Raw genomic sequence first — 27,724 nt, forward strand, 5'->3', positions numbered from 1 at the left:
TTTAAGTTATAAGTACTTCAGGATCACATAATGTTACTTAATGAAATTTCAAGTTTGGCTTTTTTCTACATCCTGAGAATGAATTCAAGCTTTAACTCCACTAAGTGCACAATTTCACAGCTTGACATTGAYTTCTTGAATTTTTCATCTTGTGGATTCCAACTGTAAGGACCACATGTTGCAAAAAATACTCCATGCCCCCGTAAAACTGCAAAGAAGTACAACAACAAGGAGACTTAGGAAGGATTTTCTCTGAACAAGAAACACATTGGATAACTACCACTTACATACATGAGGTTCATGTTCAGTTATTTCAGTTGTCAGAGTCAACTGAACTATGTTTAAAGATAGAGAAGGCCCCACAGAAATACTTGTAAAACACTGAGAAATCCCTTTGCAGAGAAAAGTAACGTACAGGCTGCAACTGAATGAATGATTATACAAGGAAGATACATAAAGTGATTAACAAGGATTATTAATAAGAAAGATTATGTTGAAAAAAGAAAAGGGGGATAAAGGGCATTTGCTGCAGAAATGAGAGACTAAGTTAGGTCTTCCTAAATGAAATTWTGTAAGACATTAAAACAACAGTAGAAATGTATTTATATATTTAAATAAAAACAAATAGGAAAATATTTGAAGCTGTTCTATATTGATGATGGGACAAACAAGCAATAAAATATGGTCAGAGATTTAAAACTAATAGATATTCTACATTGATTTTTACTCAAGGAGAACGTTGATCTTAAAAGAGGAATGATGACTAATGGGAACAGGGAAATCACATCTGTCTTTCCTGGTTCTTCAAGAATTGGTTTACTGAAAGGCAGACAGAATAACAAGTTAAAGCTGTTGAATAAGTTGTGATATGTATGATCAGTGAAGTTATAGAACAGTTTTTGATGGAAAGAAATCTTTATATCTGGATATAGAGTGAAAATGGCATAAAATGCAACCAGAAGTTACTGAGGTAGACAGTGCAGGATTGATCTCTATCTTCCAGTTACCAGAAGAATGTAATAAAATAGACATGCTCTTAAGAGATGTGATTTGTGGAAATGGAGACAAACAGAGTTCAGAGGCAGGCATGAAACTATGGAGAAGATGGCAACAAATTTTGATAGAAGAGGAGGTACCAGGCTGGAGAAGCACAATTACAGGAGAAAGATAGTAAGTGTCTAATTTTACAGTAGACACAGTGATAAAAAGTCAGGATACCATGAGAAAATTTTCTGGAGAGGCMGAAAAGTACATCGAACAGAGCAGACTAAGATTATAATTGTGCAAGTAAATAACTTTGATGAGTACAGTAATAGGTGAAACATGGTGGAAAATTAATAATAGTGGCTAATGAAAATACTATGCTATAAGCAGAAACTCATCATTTGCAAATGGCCCAGAAGGAAAAAGAAGCAGAATTTTGATCCTGACAGGATCATCTGTCATCACTGAGGTTCAGATTTTGAAAAACGCAGTGTCAGTTTAGGATATATTAGCAAATGTATTTTATTTAGACATGGGGAAATAATGTAAAAAAAAAAAAAAAAAAAAAGCAGAAAACCTTCAACTGAGATTCTCAACATTTTGGTCATCTGTGTTCAAGATGAGATGAAGCTAGGAAAACACAGAACAGCATTTCCTGTGATGATTGGTGGAATGGCAAACCAGTCATCTGAGGAGTCTGTGGGAATCTGTGCTGTGTGGTCCAGAAAAGAAAATACTAAGAGGGTTTCTAAGAGTTGTGTACGTTGAAGGCAAACCTAGGGAAAGGAAGAAAGCTTTTGAAAAATCTTTATTTATATACAATCTGGCTATAAAAATCCTTAGGATGGGAGCCATAATAGCGGAGGAGCACATAAAATCACAAAACTGCCCTCAAGCCACTTACTCCAATTCTGGCATCAGAACTGGGTAAATCACCCACTGCTTAGGAGAAAAATGCACAWTTTATATTTTCAGCTCCATATGCAGTAAATGTAATATGAAAAAATTAAAGCTGAGCTGATTTGAATTTGCTCAGAGTATATATTCCAGTCATTTTTTTTCTGGTTTTGAGGTTAGCAAACAGAGTAGGAAAAAAAAGGTTTGGGGCAAAAGTCTGATGACATTGACTTAACTAYGTTTTACTTAAACTTCCCTCTCAAAGTCAAGGAGATTATTCATGAAGTAGGTTTTTATTCATTGTCTCTAGAAATGTTCTAATGTACCACAAGGGCTTCTTGCTTAAAAGGGAGCAAAGGTTCTACATTGCTGCAATTCAAAATGTCCAAATTTCACTTACAAGGTCAATAACATTTTTTTTTTATAATTTTCATAATTTAGAATGAGAACACTTTTCAGTTTAAGGTAATGGAAATGCTAATGTCTGATAATATTCAGAGCTATGGTTAAAACAGCATATGTTGACTTTTTCACTGGTATGGAAAAATACATGTTATTTATTTTATATTTTATTTTAAAGCAAAACCACAATAGGTACTGTAATGCTCTATGAATAGGATCAGAAAGTTGCAAAATGTTATTTAGCTATTTATTTATTGGTTTCCAGAATAAAACACATGTGAAAATTGAAGTTAACTGTACAGGCGATCTTAAAATCAATATCAATTAAAATCAAAAAATGTGGGGACGTCAGAATATGTAAGTACATGTTTACAGGTTTTGTCACTACTTAAACTCTGKTTTTTTTGTTTGTTTCTTTCAGTTTGCTCCCAGTATTCTAGAGGAGTTTTTGCCATTTTTGGACTATATGATAAGAGATCAGTACATACCTTGACCTCATTCTGCAGCGCCTTGCACATCTCCCTGATCACGCCAAGTTTCCCCACGGAGGGTGAGAGTCAGTTCGTGCTGCAGCTGCGGCCGTCCCTGCGGGGAGCCCTCCTGAGCTTGCTGGATCATTATGAATGGAACCGCTTTGTTTTCCTCTATGACACGGATCGAGGTAAGTTTGTGACCCAGCTTYCTTATCTTTATCGTTCAAGTGACTTTTGCAAGAGCTGTGAACTTTTATGTCCCATTGAGAGCTTGGGGAGCCAAATTTTAAAGGGCCTTTGAGGTGAAATACCTCTGACTGAGTAGTAGACGTGGCTGAGGGAAGAACTCCTTCGTCTGCAAAAACTGGGTATTGGGTTCATGTAGCACTTAATCAACCAGCCAAAGCCTGTGCTCCGTGCTCTAAGCCTAGAATACTAAAATCTTTTACCTAATGGTGGTGAAACAAAAGCACAGTTTAATAAGCAGGATGTTGTGAGTCTCTTCACTCTTCTGTTCACTTGATAAGTGACAGTAGTGCAAACAAGTGGAGAGGAACAGCCACTGCTCTGCATCTGCACTGGTGTAAGCCAAGATGAGAGTGAGCCTGTGGGACTTGCAGGTTTTGGAAGGTCAAAGCAGACTCAAGAAAGACTCTGCCCTAAGGCTGTGACAGAGCAAGGGGAGGTCAGAGATAGAACCCTCCAGGTGTCCACAGGACAGCAGAGGGACAGAGTGCTGCCACAGCCCATCTTCTCCTCCTTTCATCTGGAGTTACTTCTGTGGTTAACTATTTTATAAACTTACATGAACTTTTATAAAATATATAGTTAATTACAGAAAAGGGTGCATTTTCTATCCACAGTCTCCATTCCTCAGGTCATCTCAGAATTGTTTAACTGATAAAAAACTGTAAGTGCATCACTGCACCTCACCATTCAGTGAGGAATTGAGAGGTAAAACCTCTTCTCCAAGTTGGTGTTCGTTCTGCTGGCAGAGTCCTCTGCCTTTGTTTAYGGAATAGGATTGAGCCAACATAGCTGAGCTTCTGTGAAAGAGTCAAGATTTTTATGTTGATGGCTTKCTTTCAGGGGGGAAGCAAGCAGCATAACTGTACTCAATTATTTTACTACAGCTGTTTCAATATAGYTGCCCATGTGGACAGACTGTTCCGGAATTAAAGTGGCTTTATTCCAATATAATTACTCTACAGAAGAAATAGGGAATTACACTGACCTAACTAAAACTGTTTAATTATTTGATTATGGCTGTAGAAGTTAATTTTCTCATATATACAAACACTACATTTTAGTGAATTTTTTACCTTGATATGCTGCCTAAATATCTGAATTTGAATCAAAATGAATAATGGAAGAAAGTGAAAGAGTRTATTGTTTCATAATTGTTTRTAGTTGTTTTTAACTAAATATTTTTTAATGCTTGTGGGATCCATAAAGGAAGTTTTGGGAAGCATTARAGAATGTATTAGATGGAAAGAGAAAAATATTTAAAAGAATTTAAAAGCATTTTTACTTGGGATATGGTTAACAAGAAAACAAGTACATAATTTCTCCTGTGGTTCTAAAAGTTTGAAGGATTGTTAAGAAAAGAAGTGCCCAACCTGCAGTTACCTTTCTCATCTAAATTTGCACACTTAATTAGATTGAGATRTCATTTTTAAGGGTGTGATATCACACCAAGGACAGTTTCAGAACACAGTCTATAACAACATGGTTGATAATTGATTCTTATGGCACTCAACTCAGCAAATCTGAACTCATCAGCATGTCTTTGATAAAGACATRACATTTTCCAGCTTGGATTCAGGGGATGCTACATTGGCTTGTCTGTCAGGTGCTGAATAGGTCTTGTGATACAGTTTCATGTAGGAGAAAGTAAGATTCAATTTATCTTTTGGTATTAAGATTACTGTAAATCGATTTTTCACTACCTTTACACAAGACAGAATTGTAATGTTGACCTCAGATACAATTAAAAAAAAATAAATAAAAAAAAAAAATTAAAAAAAAAGTTAACTTCCCTTTACTATGAGAATAACTGGAAAGAGAAAAAAATCCTTAATGTTGAGTCACAGAATCTCTGTCAGTGAGGCCCAAAATCAACCTTGTCCAAATTTTTGTCAGAGATCCTTCCTGTACACGTCAGATGTCTCCCTGTCTCTCTGAGCAGCCCTATCAAAGCAAATTGAAGGAAGGTGAACCCTCTCAGTATTTTGTTGCTGGGCTTGCAAGTTGATCTTTGCAGCTTAAGGGGAAGCTGTGAATGAGCTCTTTTGGGGGAAGGTAAGCAATAAGCCTGAATTCCATCCAGGCACAGCAGCTGGCTGTGAAGAAGGCAGTATTTAGCAGTATTGTAAARGGCAGAAGTCCTTGGCAGAAAGTAGTATGACAAAACACACTTAGGCAAACCTTCAGTAGCAGAGTGGACAAATGAATGTTGTTCTCAGACCTGCATTCCCAGCCTTTCCATCCTGTTTGCTTCTTGGTTCTGTTGCACATGACTCAGTTGCTGCTCACTTGTGGGAGTTGAACAATTAAATCCTATTATTAAGGTGGGTTGCTCTGTTGTATCATTCCATTAATCTCTTGGACAGCCCCTGAGCTTCCTGCAGAACTCCAGGCTCTTCACTGTTAACTGCTGTGTGAGCATTTCAGTCTAGGCCAGGATTGCACTTTCGTTGCACCTTTCCAGGTCATTCCCATGTACCACACTTGGGGCTGCACCCTGCAGCAGTCTTGGACCTCACAAAGTCTGATGAGGTGGTGGCTTCAGCTATTATGTTTAATCTCCCTTTCTGATGTTCTGCCAAACTCAGAGTCTGGAAAATCACTGTCCTGTGACAGAATGAAGACACTGGGGAGAATGGCACAAATACAAAATTAATTGCATCTAGCGAGGGACATTATGGCAAAGGAGAGCAGGTTTTGCAGGAGACATTAGAACTAAGAGAAAGATGAAGGAAAATTCAGCTCATTATTTAACAGGGGAAAGTGAGCAAGTAAAAAGTGACACAGAAGGCTAAAGCCTGAAGGGTCCTTTTGTTTCAATACATTCCTCTTTCTCTTATCCTCCTTCCAGGTTTAAAATGTTTTAATTATGACCTGATGCTTAATACAATTAATATTAACAGCCAAGTGCCAGGAACAAAGACAAGGCAGGGAAAAAGCTGGCTGAAGAACATTTATTTGAGTTATGCAAAGCATAATAGGAAAGGGCTGAAATTAAATCCATGCCCCCATGAGATACCCAGAGGAAAGGAAGGTCCAGCAGGGAAAAAGAGCTCAGGTAATATTTGATGTAATCTCTAAAGGGAATGAAATGAAAAAGACAAATGAGTAGACCAGAAGAACCTTCTGGTTATATAYGTTGTTTTATTTATTGTGACTGAGAGGTATTTAATTTAAAAAGAGGCATGCAATCAAGTGGAGCTGTGTATCTGTAAATCCACGGGATTTTGACCTAGCACCAATATGTGTCATTTTACTAGTTGGTGACAACACTTTCTGGCACCAGAAAGAAAACTTGGACTCTGAAACCACAGAAGAAGGCTGGAGGAATTTGTGTGATGTGTAAGAAGCTGAATCATAGAATAATTCAGGTCAAAAAAGACYCTTAAAGTCTAGTCCAGCCATTAATCTAGCACTGGCAGGAGCCTCTCTAGACCAGATTGCTGCAAGAGTCAAAGCTACAAGAGGGGTCAGTGTAGTTTTCCACACTGTGAAGCCTTATTGAGAGCTGGAATGGTTGAAGTTGCTCCTTAAASTGCAGGGATTTTCCAGAGCTGGTCCCAGGATGGAGAGCGGTAGAGGGGCTGTAGAGCAGCGTGGGGACACATAGGACACCAGGAAGGATGGCAGCCAGTAAGCTGGAAACTGCTTTCACAGAATGTCAGCATCCATTTGAACTGAGCTGTGATTCCCAAAGAGAGTTTTCAGTTCCTGACTGTGACTAAAGAGTGGGAGCTCAAAGGGTAGAGTTACCAGCTGGCAGAGCAGTTGGTTCACCAGAGGCAAGCCCTGTAAAACAGTTATATTCTATAGAATTTAGGCATCATGTGTGAGCCTGCTTATGTACCTTGTTAATGCATTTTTACTTTCCCTTTGCTCCTTTTAATTACATGTTCATAAAGCCAACTCAGTCATGGCTGCAGGTGAGGAAAATTAGCTCACTGTGCACAGGGTAAATTTAATTTTCCARCATTTCTGGATAGTGTTTTCATAGCAACTCCTTTAAAGTTGAAACTGTTCTATGACAACCTAAACCTGGCAGAAGGGTTATGTAAGTACTGGTGGTCTGTTAGAATTAATCCTACAGTACAGAGTAGCAATCCCTAAGCTTCTRTCTCTAAGAACTTGTGGAGGATAAGTGAGTCCCAGAAATGAACAGAAGATGTCTGGAGAAGGCAAAAAGTRGTACAGGAAATTTAAAGCTTTCCCCCTTATTTTGAGGGAGATTATAGAGTTTATTTACAATTAGTTTATCAGGCTAATCTAATTTTGTCCTTTGGCAGCGTAGCTGGCTCAGCAGCGAGCTTTAGGTTTGGTGTATCCATGATCAGAAACTCCAGTGATATTGGCTCAGGCCTGACATTCTCACAGAAAAAAAAAAAAAATTGAAAATAGAGTTTCAACTATAGCATGGCAATTTGCAAGGCAAATAACCCCAAATTTTTTGCTAATGACATATTTAAAAGTGAGAGCAGGTCTTGGGTGAGGTGCATAGGATTTGTCTTTGAATTTGCATGACCGCACAGAGAAAGGCCCTGGTGGGTACCCAGCGTCGCAAAGGTATGAGCAGTACAAAAAACAGTTCAGGGTTCAAACTGGAGAGAAAGAATTATCTAAAAAAAAAAAAAAAAAAAAAAAAAAAAAAAAAAAAAAAAAAAAAAAAAAAAAAAAAAAAAAAAAAAAAAAAAAAAAAAAAAAGCCTAAGAGAAATAGCTTCACAAATGGAAATGTTGTATTTTTTTAAATTTTAGGACTGTTAAGGATCATAGATCCATTGTTTGTTCCTGCTGAGATCGAGGCAAGAAATAGAATTATATAGGCAGGTTTAGTGTTACTAGGAAAAAAGGTTTCAATTAGGTTGGAGCAGTCTGATGAGATTCTTACCACTAGAGTAAGATGTTACCACTTCAGAGGTTTTGAAGAGGTTAATAAGTATCTGCAGTGGTGATCTGTTTTGMCGTATCCACCTCAGATGATCTCTTGTGTCCCCTCAGGATTATTTATGCAATTGTCATGATTTCTCTAGGAAATTGGAAATGGCTTTTTCACAGTACTTGGAACACCGAAAAAATTATTTTCCTATTTTTTTTTTTTTTATAGAGCAACTTTCAATAATGTATTATTTCTATTCAATTATATATATTGCCTTTGTAAGACATTTAGTGTTTTCTATTATTCAGAAATCAGATCAAAAATATTCTAAGTGATCTAGATAAAAACAGTGTAAAATCAGGTTGAAGAACTATCATTATAATATAGTATTCAACATATTAGCTGGGCATTTGGGTGCTGAAATAATTGGCCCTACATCAAGCTTTACTTGATATTTTTCCTGCACTTCTGAACAAATTTTTGATGTCTCACTAGTGAAAACAGTGGTAATATAATAGGAAGTTGTAAAGTTATTTCAATACCTCAATTGAAAGAATTAAAGTCACTAGTGATATAAACATATAATCTACATTTTTTTTGTATATAAAAATATGAGCCAAGGTTCTTATTTGTGAAGTAAGTTAAAAGGACCAAGTGTTGCTAATAAAAAGCAAATTGCAGGTGACCTTGCAACACAATACTGAAAAAAAAAAGTTCTGACACCAAGTGCTCTTTATGAATTATTTTCTGCATAATGCTGTTAAGCCCAAACCTACATCAATCTTTCCTTAAACTGCTCGAATAATGTCATAGGGTAAACCTGGAAAACACAAATTATGTCTTGGATTGTTAAAAAAATTATGTTGGGAATCTGACTTTGTTCAATTGCAGCTATCCACTTGGTCTTGGGCCTTTTTCTCATTGCTGTCACCAGGAAGAATTTGGTAAGATTCCCACAGTATGAATTTTTCATCCTACTGACCTTTGGCAAAATGTCAGACAATAAAAAAGAAGCAAAAGTTCATGACTGGGTCCACTAAAAATTGAAGGGTCTTAGCTGCATCGTGCAGTTATGTACCAAACTCTTGTGAAATAAAGATCAGTGTTGTCATGACGCTGAATAAATATTGATAAAACAAACAGCATCCCATACCTGGTATTATAGTCCTTATTAGACTGCTCTAGCATCATGAACAGTGGGTTTGAACTTTTCCATATTCCTCACTAGATCTGATAAAAAGCTGTTTGTCTTCAGCAAACACTCCACACGGGAAGTGAATCATGTCACATATGTTGGGATCCAGCTACCACTGTGTTTGTTCTTTTCCAAAGTTATATTGTAATTTAATGGTTTTTACCAAAGTTATATTGTAATTTAATGGTTTTTACCAAAGTTATATTGTAATTTAATGCAGACCAATCTGAATTGATACACAAAACATAGAAAAAAAATGTTTTGTCAAATATCAGTGAGTTTAGAGAGCTGCAGGAAGTTTCGCATATGATCTACTGTTGTTTGTACKCAGTAATAGTAAATTCCATGTTTTTAATTAAATAGAGCAGTGTGTTATCCATCAGTAATTGGCTTGCAGCAAATTTTGTTTTGCCAGTGTTAGATCATTAATAATTATACCAGCAACATGCCWGCTTGTCCTCATCTTCTCAGTAGGTGGTAGCAGCTGAAAATACAGGTAGWAAACGCACACTGGATCCTAAAATAAGCATTAGTAATGATAGTGTGACTTCCTGTTGTTCCCGTGTCTTACCTCTAAAGAGAAGCAATGCTGGTAAATCAGCAGGGTCATCATTTAATTTACTGCATGTTAAAAATCTTCCAAGAGCTTTCAGATTGATTCATTTCATAAAAGTGCTCCTCTTGTTGCTAGAAATGATTGAAAATTAGACCAAGGTTGAAATTAAAGAAAATATGGGCATTGGAATCACAATCAGATCATCAGGTGTAGAGATGAGTCCCCTGACTTTGGCATTCCATGAAAGATGTGGCTCAAACTGTGCTGCATCAGAACTTTCCTGTCTGTTTGGTCATCTGGCCGTATTCACACTCAAAATATGAAATGCAGCCTAATATGCAAATGCCATAGAAATATATAAATCATGAAACATTAAATAAACTGGTGTTTATTATATGCCTAATCTGAAGAATTCGCTTTTCTTTATTCTGACTTAGTGCATGCCATGAAAAAGACAAGAGACTCATGATAATTTTAAATACTGCTTTTTAAGTTGCCATGCAGGTGAATCAGCTGTGCCCTTTCTAATGATTTGTTTGTGACAGTGTTGTAGAATCCTTAGAGCTAAGTTCTTTTCTCAGTAGCATTTATCTCAGTTTTGCACATGTGTAATTCAAGATTATGCCTGTAACTTCCATTTGTTTTTATATTCCAACATCCAAATGTAAATAACATTGCTACTTCCAATGGCTTGTTCTAATAGTATCAGAAAATTAGAGAATAGTTAATTTGTTGTTGCCTGCATATGTAATACATTCCTTTAAATGAAAACATGTCATTTTTATCTCTTTTTTACACACATTCTGTATTTACTTGAGAGCAGGGACAGTATGGTTTGTAATTCTGAATGTTTGTTTCCATTTACTTAAGAGCTTTTTTCACACAAGGACATTATGCTGCAGTTAAGAAAAAATTAACATCATACCATGTTTTTTTGAAAAAAAAGATCATGTATTGGCATTTTTGTTATAGAATTTCTGAATAGGAGAGTTAAGCTGCTCTTACGAGTTTGAAATTGCAACTCTGAGCGCCTTTCTGATTTTATTACTTGATCCCAGATAAGAGGAAGTGTTTTATATAAATGATGATTGGTCTTGAATTCATCTTTTCTGTGGATCAAACAGACTACTTTCAGAGAGCAAAGTGTTAAGCAGAAATTTGTGTTATGGTTCACTAGTATTTAGCTTTCATATTAATATTTAGGGTAGACCCTGCCCTTCTCTGCATATATCTATTTTCATCAGTGGTATCACATTTGACAAACCCTGCAAAAAGCTCTCTCCAGTGAAGGCAGCCTTACATCAGCATAACCAAGAGCATCTTTTCAGAGTCTGAGGCTGTGCTATGTCACCACTACACATTGGTGAGGAATAACACTGCAGACAGTTGATAGATACAACATCCAGCAGCCTGGACCGCCAAAGAGGGCCTTGAAAAGACTCAGACGAGGAAGCCAGCCACACATCCAAATGCTTATGCTTTAGAAATTCCTTTCAGTATGGACATCCAAGTCCTGCAGCTGCTGAACACRGCCTTTTATATGGCCACAGGTGTTGGCTTCAGTGCTGGAGCATAGAGTGGTGGCAAACAAAGGGCAGTATAGTCAATGCTGCCAGAGACCAGACTGGTGCCAGTTTAATACTGAATGTAAAACAAATACTTGTGCCAGTTTGTTTCTAAATGCATTTTTAGTTCAAAAAATTAGCTTGTCTTTTGAGAGTATTATCTATGTGTAGATGAATGTTCCAACTTTTAACACAGCATAAAGCAGGCTTTTTAAAAATAAAAATAAACAAGATTTAGACTTACAGATATCAAGACATATTATTCYACTTTTTATGCACCTATTATTTAATAAAAGAATCAAAATGTATCAGACTAATTTAATTCTTCATGATCCCTCCTTGGCATATTTTTGAGACATTTATCCCTTATGAAGTGTAAGTTACTTCTCCAGAGCTGGAGCAGGAAGTAAAGGTAATTCCACTTTGGAGTAAATCTGTGCTTGTATAGAAGGGCATTTCTGGAGTCGCACGTTTCAGTTCAGCTGATTGAACTGTCATTCTGTCATCTATACAATCTGTGATTTTAGGGCTACATTTTCTGGTGCTGTAAAGAATGCATATTCCAATCTATTTAAATGTTCACTATGCTGAGATGTGTTTTCGCCGTAAATGGAATATATATTAGGTGGTTCCCTCATAAATTACAGCTGAATCTTATTTGCATACATATTTAAGAGAAATAATTTGTCTTTGGTCTGTTCCAAAAAGGGTGGTTGAAGTGTAGACATCCTTTTAAAATGATTGACTGGTTATCACAGTGCTACAGATTCTATTTCTGCCTCTATACAGGGAATTTCCTGCACCAGTATTTACAGATAACGGCATTAACAGCTGCTTCTGTTACCAAAATTGCAATGCATGTTTGAAGTATTTAGCATTTTGCAATGGGAAAGAGAGTTACCAAAGGGTCCTTTAATCCTGGGGTCTCCAAATCCCTATTTTATACCGCAGCCTTGGTGGGTTTCAATATTAATGCACACCTGGATGCTGCAGGATGTTTTCCTTTGGACATGGGGCATACATTCTGTTCCAGTGTGGCTTTGTCTGCAAATGCCAAGCAGAACATTTTATGTTATTTTGAAGATCTGGGCATAGTAAATGATGAAAATGTCATCAAAGAGAGGGGTTGTGAGTGCAGAACTGGTTGCTGGTGTAGGTCCCTGGAGCAAACACTCATTTTATGTTGGCCCATCACTGGGGAAAAAAGAAAGAAACTGTCCTGAGTGTAAGGACTTGTATCCTAGATCATCCTTCTCCTAAGGGTGAGTCCAATCAGCATGGGACAGGTTCTATATACATGCTTTTATTTCATAAAAGGCTTTGGAGCCAATWTTTTTCTGTGGAGAGTTCAGAATAAGGAAACTAAATAAAAAATGTCAAGTGTACATGCACATAATAAATAAGTTTTAAACACAGAAAAATAATAAACAACATTTTTTAAAGCGTGTTATCCAAAGAAGTCACTCATACCAGAGAAATGTGTTTGCAGATGCCTGTTATTAAATGGTTTGATACGTACAAATTAAATCAAGTGGAAAGAAAGCAGTTTACTTTGTTATTAAACCTAGTAAAAGTAAGGCATTATGAAATCTCTGCATGCAATCATATCCTTCCTGTAAAAAGCAAAGTACTCTCCTTTATTTAATGGGMTGATAGTTTCAGATAGGTCTAAACTATTTAAAACTCTTTTAAGAATCTTTAATTAATGGTAGTAAAATAAGGCTGCTTCGCCCCAATTTAGGTTATAAATAGAGTTTAGGTATAGATTACAAAAGAGTCATGAACCTGACTCTTAAACACAAATTACTGTCTCAGTCACAGACCTATCAATTGTTTTTGTGTGAGATCTTCTTGTGTTTGTGTTGAGGATGATTTTTTTTCTTTTATATATATATATATATACAGATATAGATATACATACAAAAATGCCTAATAATAATTATGTCTCCCAGCTTTGTCTGGATGCAGAACAGACAAATTTTAATTTAAATATCAAAAATTTTCTTGTCTTACAAGTTCAAATTGTGCTACTGAAAAATGTACTAGCAGTAATTTTAGATATTTTCATTCATTTGTATTTTCATTCTCATTAAGCATTATGTTAAAACCAAACTGTTTTTACTATCTTCGACTAGTATGTCTCAACATATCCTTTATTTTGTTACCAAACTATGCAAACTAGTATGTCTCAACATATCCTTTATTTTGTTACCAAACTATGCAAAACAAGAAACTCATGGAAGCTAGCCTTTTCTCATGAGAAGCATTTCGATATTTTGTTTTCCAAAGAAAGTGTTGGGGTAGAAGTGTCCCAGCTAATTCTATCAAATAGTTGTTTTACTGAAAAAATAATATCCCTTTTCGGAAGTGCATAATAAAAATATTTTAAAATACCAGTAAGTCATTGTAYATATCTTTTCATTTGTGCCTTATGCTCAATTGATTTCCTACCCAATTTCTCCTTAAGAAGGCAAAGGGTTCTGCCAGGTAATTCCTAATGCAACTGCATGCTCTTGATSTTGAGGCAGAATGAAAATCTCTGTTCTGAAGCCAAGGGTGACGTTCACAGTGTGCCTTCCTGCACAGGACTTCTATTATTCTGTGAAACATCCCCTAAACCCCCCTGCTTGATGCATCCTTTCCTTTCGTGATCTCTTCATTACTCCTTGGGAGAAGAGGAACTTCCTTTCTGCTCTGGATCAGAATATCCACTTGCGGGTTCTGAATCTGTGGATTGAACTGCACCAACTTTACCTCCTGTCACTTCAGAAACTCTGTTTGGTAGTGCCTCCCAAAATGCAGCTTAGCTATTTTGTTGCTTCCATTTCCCACTGCTTCAGGGAGGTTTCATTATTTTCAATTGCATTTTCTTGTGAAACACCTCAGGATCTACCTCTGCGTTCCTGCTTTCAAATATTTGCCTATTTATTGTCTTGATTCTGCTTTTCTTTTCCTCTTTGATAACTTGTATTGTCTTTTTTTTCCCACGCTTTCTTCTGCTTCTTTTGCCATATTTTCTTGTTCCATCAGTGCCTCAGTGCCTTTCAGTAAATCTGATAAATTTTCAGTTCTTATGCATTATTTTAGAATCTGGGAGCATTCCACTGCCATYTATTTTTATTTCTGCTGTTTACATATATCACAGATCAAGGTTTTTAACTTGAAAAGTTACAAAAACCAAACATGTGATAAGACTTACAATGAGTTTATGGCTGTCATGGAGAAAAAAAAYGCAGTTTTGTCTGTGGGTGAAAAAATAGTTATCAATATATTTTAATGTATCAACCATCCCGTTTGAATGAAATGAAAGACATATAAACCCAAAAAAAAACCCCACAACCAGATATCGACTTCTTTTTTTTTTTTTTATCTAGATTGTTTTAGAATGAGAAAAAAATCCATTTTTATTTGCTGACTTTATTTCTGCTCAAAATATCTGTAGATTTCATGTGCACAAATCACCAAACAGCAAAAAGAGAGGTTTTCCAAGTGTATTATCTTGTATCCTCTACTGCACTTCCAAGCTTCCAGACAAGTGGCAATAGGAAATGCATAGAGGTGCAGTATTTCATCTGTACCAAAAGATGAATTCACAAAAACCCTGAACACCAAATTACGTAATTTCTCCTCCCGCAAGTCAGGCRCGTTGCGGTGGCCACCGCACAGCTGCTGGCCTGGGCGACATCCAGGCAGACACAGTCACAATTGTCTCTTTTCATCTGGGTCWTTCTGAATTCCTTCAACAGGAAATGGAACACAAGCAGAAAAGTTTTAAAAACATCCCAGACATGAATCAACAAAAACACCAAACATCTGCTCATCAAAGCTCATCAGAAAACAGTGTATTTTATTTACACTACTCTTCTGTGTGTACTGAGAATGCTTAATGAGGCTGGAGATCACTGGAAAATATTGCTGGTATGAAGTGTCCATTTCACTTTCAGAATAACTGGCCCAATGCACCCAAAACATGTGAAATGCAGTGTATTTCTCCACCATTTTGTTATTTATTTTCTATAACTTTATATATCTGTATTTTAATCTATATTTTTTATAGCTTAAAGTGACACAATTTTATYAAAAAACAGAGTTCAAATCCAAGCTGGCTAAAAAAAAAGGTACAACATTTTAAACATTTTACTTTCTTTTRAACATAAAATGGTTCTAGCAGTTGCAGAAACCAGGATAATAGAAAATGCAGTTAGTGTAAATGGATTCATCGGTGATGAATGTTTTCATGTGTAAGGAAATGCAGGCTCAGATCCTCAGACAGAGCAACTCAGCATAACCTGCTGACTGCATCCCATATTGCCTGGGAATTGGGACACTGGGCTTAAATGTCCAACATTGTGCAGCTTTTCTGTTCCACAGGACAGATCCTGTACTCTGTGCTTATACAGGATTTATGAATTTAARGATCTCTTTACTGGGGTGGGTCTAATTTCGGCTTTGTCCTTAGTAAGAGCTCAGTTATCCTTTTCTTCAGCAGCTGGTATTTTTGTAGAGATTCATTCAAGCTGTTGCACAGGGAAGTGGTTAACTCAGATTTGGTTACTGACCTGAGCTACTTCAGCCACTTCTGGGAGAGGTTCACCTCAGCTACAGTGAGCAAAGTCTCATGATTTTGTCCTTGAAGATRTCCTCACACCTCTGTGCATAATAGAAGGCAAAGAAAATTTTCTTTTGTAAGAGTAAAGTTTGTTAGCATGCAAAGGTTTTACTTTTTTTTTACTTTTGCTTTTACTTCTACACTGATTCTTGTCTTATCCTGGCTTTTTTTTTTTAATGGTTTTTGTCATCATGGCATCAAAACAGCACTATTTCCTATAGTATTTCCTCTGAGGCTTTTCTGTTTGTGTTCATAGGGAATGCTCTTCCTTAGCTTTTAAAGGAAGCCAGTGTAGCACCTTGGTCAGTCTTTTATAGACACAACTTGCAGATTTAGGTTTTTTCTTAATAAACTCCAGAAGCAGCAATACTTTCATAGTGTTGGTTTMGAGAGGAAGGACATCAGTAATGAATGACTGGAGCAGCTGTAAGTCACATAAGGGATAATTATTCTTTGCAAGTGGAGAGGAATCTTATTCTGCATGTCTGCTGTATAGCTACAAAATATTGCTGTGGATGCCAAAAAAGATAAACACCTGCTAAAAGAACTGGGAAGGAGATTATCTCTGTCTTACACATACACTTACCAAACGTGTACTACACCCTGGATCATCTCCAGTTTTTTTCCTTCACTCAGCATTTTTCTMGCCATTGAGTCAGTTGTTCACACTCTGTCTGTCCTGTGGAAAAGACATCTGCTATGGAAATAGGCCAAATATCAACCTATAACATGCTTTGGTTACRTGGTGCCAACCTTGCAGGGTAGGACACTTGTTTGTTTTTTATTCTACTTGCTCTTGAGTTTTGTCACATGATTTTGTCATTGGGATGTGGGGGTCAGTGCTCTTTTCTGCTTCTTATCCCTTTTCACCAGGCTGGAAAGAGCTTCTGGCTAACTTCTCTCTACCTGTGCAGCTGTAACAATGCTCTGCTACCAATGCTARTGCTCCCTTGCCAGTTTTTAAACATCCTTGCCAAGTGGAGAGAATTAATAACAAGATCTGAATCATCTCTAAAGTAACCCCTCTGTCCTTTTCCTTCAGTATGATGTCATTTTTCAGCTCCTGTCCAAGATATTAAGAAAGATCGCTCATACCCCCAGAACTGAGAAGTATGTCAGGGCAGGCCACACTGTTTATTCAGCCTGCACTTTTGCCTTTGCAGCTCTGAATGTTTAAAAACCTTTAGGCCAGATTTTACAATCCACGTCGTGCTTCTCAGCTGGTGCAAAGTGGATGGACTCCAGACAGAGCTTCCCCCGTGCCCGTGAAGACAGCCGGGACAGGGCAGTGCGTTCCGTGTCCCCGTGGCTCCTCCGCAGTGTCACCTGCAAGGCAGCCCCTGTACCCTTGGAGGGGAGCCCCTGGCTGGGCTCAGCCTTGTGCCTGTGCTGGGCAGCCCTTCATGCCACAGCTGACATTGTCCCCTCTGAGGACACTCATGTTTTAGACTAAAAACCAGAGGAGGTGAAACAATTTCAGGATTTGGGTGGAGGTTGAATAAGGGAACACTGCTAACCTTGAACTGTAGCTGATAATATCTGCAATATACATGCCATCTATATCTTCAGCAGCAACTTTCCACTGCAATGTGGGCTTAACTTGTTTCTCTTTCTTTCTTCTTGCCTCATCCTTTTTGCTCCATTTGGAAGCAGAAGCAAAGATCTGAAAAAGTCAAGATGAACTCTCAAAAGTGAATAGTGAAAGATGCTTTGGGATAGCATGCTGAGTTAGTATGAAGAAGTGCTAACAAGCATTCCTTTCAGGTTTAAAAATGTTTAAAATTTTGTGTCAACAGGAAAACTTGGCCTTTAGTCTCCAGAGACCTCTACAAGCTGTATGAATGTGCAGGGCAGGAGCAAAGAGTTGGATCTTGCCCTAGTGAGCTGTGGCACCTGTTTCTGCTCCTGGCACATTTCATTCCTATTGCAGCTACCGGTGGTTTGCTTCCATCCACGGCTGGATGTCGTGTTTTCCTTCCCCAGTGATCTGGAGAGCAAGCAAAAGSTGAACTTCCCCTCTCTCTTCTCTCCTGTCTCTCTTTTATCACTTGTCAGTGATGAATTTTATTTCATATTTGCATGGTATCCTTTGCTTGTCTTCATCTCTCTGCAGTACTTTTGGTTTTCCTTGGGTGTGAAGACTTTGAGGCAACGGTTCTGCAGCTCTTTGTTTCTATTTCTCTATTTTCTCTACTTCCATTTCTACAGCCTACATCTTCTGTCTACTATTTGCAAAGAGGGCAACTTCAATTGCTTGCAACAGCATCCCTAAACACCAGCGTGGCAATTCTGAGATTGTGGTGTGGTAGAAGGCAAACCTCTTTGTAGAAATGCCAACTCTCCTGATACTTTAGCATTCTTCTGTCAGTGCTGTGCCTTGGCCTTGTCCTGCCCTAAGAGTGTGAGTTACATATAAATGCCACGTCACATCCCCTTTCGCTACTGCTTTTATTGGTAAGGGGTTATACCACATTGGCTGTGATAATAACAAGGGACCTTAATTGATATGTCTGAAAGAGCTGTCTGCTACAAGACACTAAATTCTTTCTGGTTCTCTGCTCCATTTGTAGTAAAGAGGCAGTTTCTGGAGGCCTGAAAAGTTATCAGGCTTGAAAAGAAAAATCCACTCTCTGACAGAGACTGAAGTCATAAAATTTGATCTACTTAACTAAAAATCCTATTAGATGGATTTACACATGGTTCTTTGAGATCACCCTGTCCAATATGAAGAATAGGACCTGAGGCCTTTTAATGGGACCTGAAGACTTAAAGCTGTTTAATGCTGTCAGGAATTTTTTCCAGGTTACTTTTTCTTGGTTCCTTCAGATTGTGGTGCTTAAAACAATGCAAATGAGTGTCTGATCCATGTAGACCTTGCAGTCTGGAATATGATTGTGTCAAATGAATAAATCTGTTACAATTTGATAAATAGCACTGCTGTGATCAAGAATTTCATTTTTTTTTGGCCACAACTAGCTACATGGCATAGCAAGATGGGTCTCCTCCGGGGCTGTTCTGGGTTCTTAAACAGTCAGTTCTCATTTTAGCCTGCTGTTTTTAAATCCATTTTTTCTCGACTTCATATCACTTCGTCTCACCCCATTCTGCAAAACCTCTTGACTTTATTCCAAAGCTAACAGTGTTTAGTGTTTTCTTCCTCGAGTCTCTTGCTTGAAGAGCCAGGTGTTTTTGTGAAGTTCTTTGCAGTCCTGTCTGTTCAAAAAGAAAACATGAAAAAGGAAATTTCTGTCCTCCCCTATTGTAGAAAATAATTTGTGACCCCAAAYGCTGCCCTGGCTCAGAAATCAGGTAGCAAAACAAAAATCCAAGTATRTAATGTTATCTTCAAATCACTTTCTTTTTATTCGCCTTGTAATTTTTTCTTTTTAGCATCAAGCAATTGCTTTTAAAGTTTTTTTGCTTAGTTAACTTTAGCAGATAGAAAAAAAAAAAAACAAACCAACAAATGAACCACGAAAATCAACACCCTGCTAAAGATCCTGTGAAATCCACAATTGGTAACAGTTGAGTTAATCTGGATTATCCCCTACTCCCTTATTCTCTTTGACTTCGTCTTATCTTGTAGATAATAATGTTCCTGTAAGTGAGAGAGATGTTTGCTGCCATCTTGGTACCTTCTTTGCCATAGCTGTCAGGATTTTCAYAACCTGGGCAAGAGAAGCAAATGTATATACCAGCCTGCAATAACTAGAGAATTTGCTTTCTGTATTTCCAGCAGCTCAGGAAGTTACCCTTGGCAAAATTTGGTGACATGTTTTCTCCCTGAAGTGTTTGGGATGGTTTGTTTCTGGTGTTTCTGGTGTTTCTAAATTAGAGCACACTACACCAGCTTTGCATTTTGTTACCATATATGATCATGAAAATGCAAGGCCTTATATGTTGATTCCTAATTCTTCAGACCACTGAAGTTTAAAGTACATTTGTCAAATGAGTATTGACCTTCCTATGATGATGGTCAATGTTATCTCTTAAAACAGTAAAATCCTAGTCTCATCAAAATAGAAGTGTAGATCTTCTTTCTACTTCTCCTTCTTCCACATGGATTGTTGTATTATAAATGACAATCTAGGAATTTAGCTTGGCCTTACTTTGAATCATACATATACTTGAATTTTCAAATATGGTGTTTGAAATTAAAATAATGTATTAAAGAACTCTGATAAGAGATAGTGGATTTATGAAAATAGAAAACTGAGAGTACAAACACATAAATATTTATGGTGATTTTTTTTGTATGTCTGTTTATATTTTATGTATCATAATCTTTCTGTCATAAGATTAGGTTTGGTCTGCCACTGGTTTGTGTGACAAGAAATTTAGAACAGTTCACATCAATCAAAATAAATTACAGTATGCAATGAGTTAATGTCAGCTCTACAAATGGGAAAGCTTTTTAATRCATGACTAATGTATGTGTATGTCTTCTTCTTCTGAATTAAAAGGACTGTTTGGGGCTGAAAATTAAATCCTAGATGAACTGTTTTTCAGTTAGTAAAACAAGCGGTACAGAGCTTTTAAAATACTTTGTGATTTATAGTACACTTTGTAGAGTGCACACAGCAGTGGCTATTTCTTCAGCCCGATTCAGCTTTTACTGACAGTGGTGAAAATCAGGAATAACTCCAGCAAAGGCAGTGGAGCTACCTGGGATAAGATGAGAACAAAATGAGGAATTTATTGTCACAGCGGTGAAGAAAATATATTGCAGTGATGGATTATTTCTTTATGGACTATGACATAGCTTGAAGGAAGGAAAAATAGTAGTGGCCTATAAGCAATTGATTTTTTTTTTCCAATGCTGAACGAAAGTAGAGCCATTGCYATCCACTACTCTTATACAGAGAAACAACTGAAAAAGTACAAAGAAGTTGTACTGGATGTGAAGATGTTCTACAAAGATATTTGCTTTAATGATTGGAACACAGCATTTTGCCTTTTTGTAAAGGAAAGTGTATGCTTCTGAAAATGGTGACAAAGTCTGCCTGATAGAAGACAAACTGGAGAAATGTATGGCAGAGACTGCCTGAAATATTATTTATTTGCAGATTTGGATATTTTAATGTCCTGTCATTTTGAACTATTTCATTTTTCAATGACTAGTAACATATTTAATTCTTTAACTAATAAATGATGGATGACTTTGTGCTAAACAGATCAATGAAGACTTTAATTTCTGTAGTTTTTTTCAAACTGCTTTAACTCCTCTAAACTTTACACACATATAGATTAGTATAATGCTTATATTTGGTTAACAGTGAGCATTGCAAGTCACTGCATGGTGCTAGTAAAATTTAATAAGCCATTTAATTTATCTTTTTCTTGCTGTCCCTTGTCCTTTCAAAATTCGATCTAACACTTGGTTTTGATCTTTAGCCAAAAAGTGCCGCTATATTTTTCTTCTAATGAATCAGATACAAAGTGCAAACTGACACTTAATTCTAGATGCTTAAAATGCAGAGGGCAGAAGAGTAACTCAGTGATAGAATTTTAATGATCAACAAGACTTCAATAAATTTACTGAAAGGAAAACAAAAGAAGTATATGAAATTCTTATTTTTGTTTGGTAGAATTATAAAAGCACTACTAAGATGGGGAATTTAGGCATCAAAAAACTGATATGGAAAATTACTTGGAACACTATTTTAAAGTATCCAAAGAAAACCTTTAAGGAGCAGAGTCCTAGGCTCAGAAAAAATGCCTGGTGGGATAAATCCAGACACTGGAAAATGCAAAATGTTGTAACTATGGGATTATCACTAGAGGGAAAAGAAACTACCAAGTGAATACTCAGGGACAAATAGCTGTAGATTTTATTCAGTGCCTTTGAAATTCATCAGAGGAAAAACAGAAGCTCTCTAATAAAGAGAATAAATAAAGTTATTGTTACAAAAGGCCAGGAGTCTCTTTCTCTATTTGAGTGCATATGAACAAAGATATGGTAGATTTACAGATCTATAGATATTCTAGGTTGAAACAGCCATGGAAAAGTGGCTGTTTAAAAACTCTTGAAAAATTTTGTATACAGTTTTGAATTATACCATGAAAATGACACTTATGGGATATTGCTGAAAGCATAAATGTAGCRTACTTCAATTATCAGTTGGAGTCTGTGGTGACTGTTCAGTGCCAAATATTATAAGCTACAGAATAAAAAATATGGGGATTACTCTCAAATACGGTGATATAAAACCTGTCTGTAAAAATTCCCTGGCCCAAATTTCTCTTGGATAGTTTGTCCAACTGCATTCAGTGTGGTGGGACTGAGGTAATTTATCCTAGGTGACAGTAGGTCTTGGAGTTCTAAGATAAGCTGCATAAGAGAAGGGATTTCAGCAAAATGAACAGTGGGAAGTAATCAATCTTTAACTCCTGATTGAAAAACTACCACAAAGCTAATAAATTGTTTTTAAAACTAATGACAACATGAAGTGAAAATCTAGTTTTTGTGGGGTAGCAACATTTCATTCTGATTTTCAAGCTGAATCGCAGTTTCCTCACAGGAAGCAGCTCCCATGTTTTCTGTTGTTAACTGCTAAAATTCACCTCCAGGTGATCCCATTGAGGTGTACAGCTGGCTAATGTTTGTGTGGAAAATTAGAACATTCAAATGCTTAAAACTTACTATCAAGCTACTTTTTGAACAGCTAATATTATTGGGCTTGGAAGCAATAAAATTATAGATGTAAATGATAGAATAGTAGAAAAAAAAGTGTATCATTTGTTATTATGTTTCCTAAACAGTGTGAAAATACTCATATATCTGGTGCCATGAMAGCCAAAGTTACTGTAAACTGTTTTACCATAGAGTGAATAACTTATTCAAATAGATAGAACAAGGGGGAAAAAACAACCAAAAAAAACCAGTACCCATATCTACCCATATCCAAAAAAATGTCAGGACTTCTTCCATAATCAGTCTTAGGATGGCCAGCACCCTACAAAAAAAGAATTTAATCTTAATTTCTAAACTAGAGGAATAAAAATTCTGTGAATACTGTAGCAAATAAAGTATCTAATGAAAATAAAACACAAAACAGGCAGACAAATTCCTCTGTTTTTTGGTAGCTCAAAAATGCCATACTTCAAATGAAACAAGACATAGAGATATATATAAGAGGGAAATAAATCTCAAAATCAAAAATCATGTACAGAAAAGTTTTAAACCATTTTTTCATTGATTTGTGATGYCTTTGTCAGGTTTTACACATACACATTGCTTAGCAAAGAGTATTTGTGTATTCTTAGCACTTACCTAAAAGTAATACTTGTGATAAACTAGCAATTAGATAATTACCAAGTTGTCTTGAGACAGATTTTCTCACTTGGTCTATCTTCAATGGTTTCCAATTCTGTCTTACCTATTTTTTCTATTCCCTTTGTAATCCTTGACAATAATTTCAGCTGGCTGAGTGACCAGCCACTGACCACTGTAATTTGTGGTTACAGCATCAGSCATCTGCACTCCACCTCTGCCTGTTCTGCTCTACATTAGACTTTTATTCTAGCTCATGGACTGCTCACCCTATGGTGAGTAACTGTGTTATCACTATCTATCAGTTAGGAATAGCTGTTCCATATCACTACACACAGCTGAACTGCAGCTGAATTATTTAGACATCAAGTGACTGCCAGGTGTTGTCTGAAACAAGCTAAAACCTGTGTAGATGGTGCAGCAGGTCRCTGACCCTTTATCCTTGGATTATGGGGACTTCACTCTTCTCCCCATCTCTGCTTTACAGCTCAAGGAATGGATTTAACTGATCTAACAAAGACTGAGGGTAAGGATGTTATTCAGTACCTCAGCCTTTTCCTCAGCCGTTGTCACTACGTTTYCCCCTCTATCTAATGGAATGGAGGTTCTCCTCAGTCCTCCTTTCATTGCTAATGCATTTATGGAAACATTTTTTATTGTCTTTTACAGCAGTAGCCAGATTAACTACTAGTTGGGCTTTGGCCCCTCTAATTTTCTCCTTTCACACTCTCACAACATCCTTGTAGTCCCTCTGAGATTCCTGCCCCTTCTTAAAGTCTCCCTTTTACCTCAAGTTCCAGCCAAATCTCCCTGCTCAGCCCGGTGGGTCTTCCCCACCAGTTCATCTTTTAGCACATTTGCATGACCTGCTCCTGTGTCTTTAAGATTTCCTTCTTGAAGAATGTGCAACCTTCCTGGTCTCCTTTGCCCTTCAGGACTGCCACCCCAGGGATTCTGTCAACTAAGCTGCTAAACAGGCCAAAGTCTGCCCTCTGGAGCTTTTTTTTTTCATGTAATATATATGTATTTGCAGATTTTCAATGTCACAACAAAGTGCTTCATAGCAACATCCTAATAATGAATAATGCAATTATCAATAATCAGGACAGCCTGAACAGTAGTTCACATYAAGAGAGTGCAAAAATAAAAAAGCTATTTATTGTTAGAGTAAAAGAATATTAACTAGAAAGCTGATGCTACGATATGTTCTTAGTTATTTTTTACTAGAAGCAGACATTCGTTTGAAAAYATGCTCATGTACAAATTACATTGTGAGAGTTAATCAAATTAAAGGCAATAATAGCTAAATTAAAGGAAATACAATTTTCCTTTTGGCTGATTCTTAACTTGAGAGTGGTCTGCCCCAGTTGCAGCTTTAAAATGAGAAACTGGGATATCCCCTTTAGAGGCTTAATCTGTCTGCTAAAATGTAAAAAGGGAAAAATGAATGAACAAAAAGCCCTCTTCAGTTGCTATTAGAATTCCCTTTAAGCCTTGAGTTAGTATACAAGAGAAACTTCTGTCTTCTTCATTGAGRAACTACCATAGCTACTGCAGTTTTGATTAACTGCCCTCTAAGTCCTGGATGTTTTGTTCATCTTAGATTACATTTAATGTAATCTGTCTTTATATTAGTTCCTTACTTCATTAGACTAGATGCAGTTTTAAAAATGGGACCACAGATGAGAAAAGGGTAGGAGATTGTCTTGTTAGACATGGGCAGCATTTCTAATACATCATTCTTTCTCTGTGTAGTTCCTTCTTCCTTTTCTTTAAATTGTACAGCATCATGGTTGTGATGGACACCACCTAAATGGTGAAGAAATGCAGCAGCTCTTGCTGTTCCTGTCTGACTCAATGAGAACTAAGGGGTTATAAAGATGGRTTGGCTGACTGTGTCCATCACCTGGGCATTCTGCCACATATGGGGCAGCAYTTCTCCATGAACTGCTGCACTGGGAGTCCATCCTACAAAGAGGAATCACCCCAGACTGCTGCCCCATGGGCCACTCTTCCATGAGGCCCATCCTTCAAGGACAGGCTGCTGCAAYGAGGGTCCCCTACAGGGTCCCARGTCCTGCCAGCAAAAGTGCTCCAGCATGGGCTCCTCTCTCCATGGGTCTGTAGGTCCTGCCAGGACCCTGATCCAGCACAGTCCTGTGGGGTCACAGCCTCCTCTCAGGCAKCCACCTGCTCCACTGTGGGTCTGCTCCATGGGCTGCAGGGGGATCTCTGCATCCCTGTGGATCTCCCTGGGCTKCAGGGGCACAGCTGCCTCACCATGGGCTGCACCAGGGGTTGCAGGGGAATCTCTGCTCTGGCRCCTGGAGCACCTCCTGCCCCTCCTTCTGCACTGACCTTGGGCTCTGCAGAGCTGTTCCTGTCACATGTTCTCACTTTCCTCTTYTCTGGCCACAGTTACATCTGCACCATAACTTTTTTTTCCTCTTCRTAAATGTGTTATCGCAGAGGCTTCGCTATCATTTCTGATGGGCCCASCCTTGGCCAGCAGCATGTCCATCCTGGAGCCAGCTGGCTTTGGCTCTGCTGGACACAGGGAAAGCTTCTGGCAGCTGCTCACCACCCCTGTGGCCCCCCCACTACCAAAATCTGGCCATGCAAACCCAATGCAAGCACACAGATGAGTCAATAGCAAAACAGATATCCCTGCTAAAATCACAGAATCACAGAATACTTTGTGTTGGAAGGTACTTCTGGATGTCACATGAAAATTCTTCCACCTGAATATATGGGTGAACCTCAGCTTTAGAAAGGTTTCTCAAAGGTTTCTCTAATCAGTATGTCCAATGATAAGGATCTCAGATCTCTAAGAAATCTCGTGTTTTGATTACCTTCATTGTAAGAATCAAAAATTCTGTGTCTGGAACTTGCATCTGTTGGGCCTGTCTTTATTTTACTGCACACCACCAGAAGAGTCTATCTCCATCCCTTTTATACTTTGYCATTATGTTGCTGTAGAGACCAGTAAGATCCCCATTAGCCTTCCCTTCTGCTGCTGTCTTCTGTCTTGTGTGAGACCTGAAGGATGTATGTATCTCAGTTTAAATGGAACTTTGTGAGCCAGGAAAGGCTTAGGCCCACTATATTTTCAGGTGAGCAAAGCAATGATTCCCCAAAGAGTTAATATATTTTTGATAATTCATTTTGAATAGCTATTCAAAACGAATAAAGAACCTTATTTGGAGTCACTTACAACAGTAATAGCCTTTTTCAATCTTAGTTATGGTGTCAGTAGTATAATTTTATAATAAGGAGATTTTTTTTCTTTGCCTTGAGGAAAAACTAACTGCAGAGACAGAAAGTGCACCTTGTGTTAGACTTTGCTGATTATTTGCCTGGTTAGGAGGRGAAAAAACAAACTGTGACACTGTTCTATTGTCTATTCTGTAGATTATCATCTCCCATCCACCCCAGCCCATCCTTTTCAGAGACACTCRGTGCAGTAACAGTTCTTGGAAAACCAGGGATTGAAATTGTTCCCCCCTTCAGTGAGTAGCTCATGAGGAATTGGCCACACAAGGAGCCGGGATCATCTAATGGCATGGAAATGTCCCACTTATTCTCAGATATGCAAACGCACAGTGCTAAGGGCTGATTTTTTTCCCTTCAGTGCCTTTGTAGATGGGGTCTGCTACCCCAGTGAGCTGATGGAAGTCTGGAGGAGGCAGGAATGAGAGAGAGCTGTGTCTCTGACCCTCAGCACTCTGCTCACAGCAGCTGGGCTGTTGGGAGGGCATCTCAGTACACCTGGTGCATGCCTGGCTCCGGCTGCTCCCGCTGCAAGCGGCAAGCAGGGGACTGAAATGTGACTTTCTGGGTCACCGTGCACACCCGAATCTGCCCCTGAGCTATGCAATTACACATTTTCCTTACTCAGGGATCATGCTGACTATGTGATCTAAATAAATTTCAGAGCTTCTTTTCATGTGGCTGTGATTAGATAAGTTGGCACAATGGCTGTTTTATAGAACTGCAGTGCACTCTGTCCATGTAGAGTGTAGAGAAATGCTGAAAAGAAAATTCTGAAATAATTCTTCCTTCAAGTGAAATTTGGTTTGCAAATTATAAACGAAGGGTGTTTTTGAAGAGGGTTTAGCTGGATGTTTTTCTCTCCTGGGAGATGTATGCAAAGCTCTCTACCCTGTAGATAAGGCAATGACAAAGCTAAATTTGATGCACTAAATGTCATACTTCTACATTTTCTGGTGGTTGCTGATGGGTTGCTTGTATCAATTTAACTTTCCTCCAACAGAGACAGCTCTTTATTTTTTTTCTTTGAAAAGTTGAGCGCCTCATACAGCATAAGGCTTCGTAGCTGAATTTAATGCTTTTATAAACATCAGCAGAAATACCTTTTACTGTGTTTGCTCCTGATGGAATTACTATGCAGGATAAAAATTTTTGATCCTAGTACAGCTTCTCCAAACCATAAATACACTAATGTAGAACATGAAACATCAGATAGTTAKAAATGTCTGTATGCCAGAAAATTTGAAAATTTGTTCTCACAGACTGTAATTTCTTTTGGCTGGGTATATGCAGAACTTAGTATTTCTCATACTGCTTTATTGTACTTAATTTTCATTTCATAGCCACCTTACATGTGATTTATGATTACTGAATGTTGCTCA

The 27,724-nt window shown here is 37.6% G+C and overlaps 1 protein-coding gene across 5 annotated transcripts in view; it reads left to right on the forward strand.

Moving 5' to 3' along the window:
• Positions 1–27,724, forward strand: part of GRIA4 (glutamate ionotropic receptor AMPA type subunit 4) — a 210,647-nt gene that overhangs the window by 66,253 nt on the left and 116,670 nt on the right. For all 5 annotated transcript variants that reach the window (XM_057372470.1, XM_057372466.1, XM_057372467.1 and 2 more), the window contains exon 3: positions 2,705–2,944. In XM_057372470.1, the coding sequence (XP_057228453.1) occupies positions 2,705–2,944 (240 nt within the window). The remainder of the gene's footprint in view (positions 1–2,704; positions 2,945–27,724) is intronic.

The sequence above is a fragment of the Malurus melanocephalus genome, unplaced genomic scaffold (assembly GCF_030028575.1).
Source record: "Malurus melanocephalus ecotype Western Australia unplaced genomic scaffold, MMel_1.1 scaffold_172, whole genome shotgun sequence".
Taxonomy (NCBI): Eukaryota; Metazoa; Chordata; class Aves; order Passeriformes; family Maluridae; genus Malurus; species Malurus melanocephalus.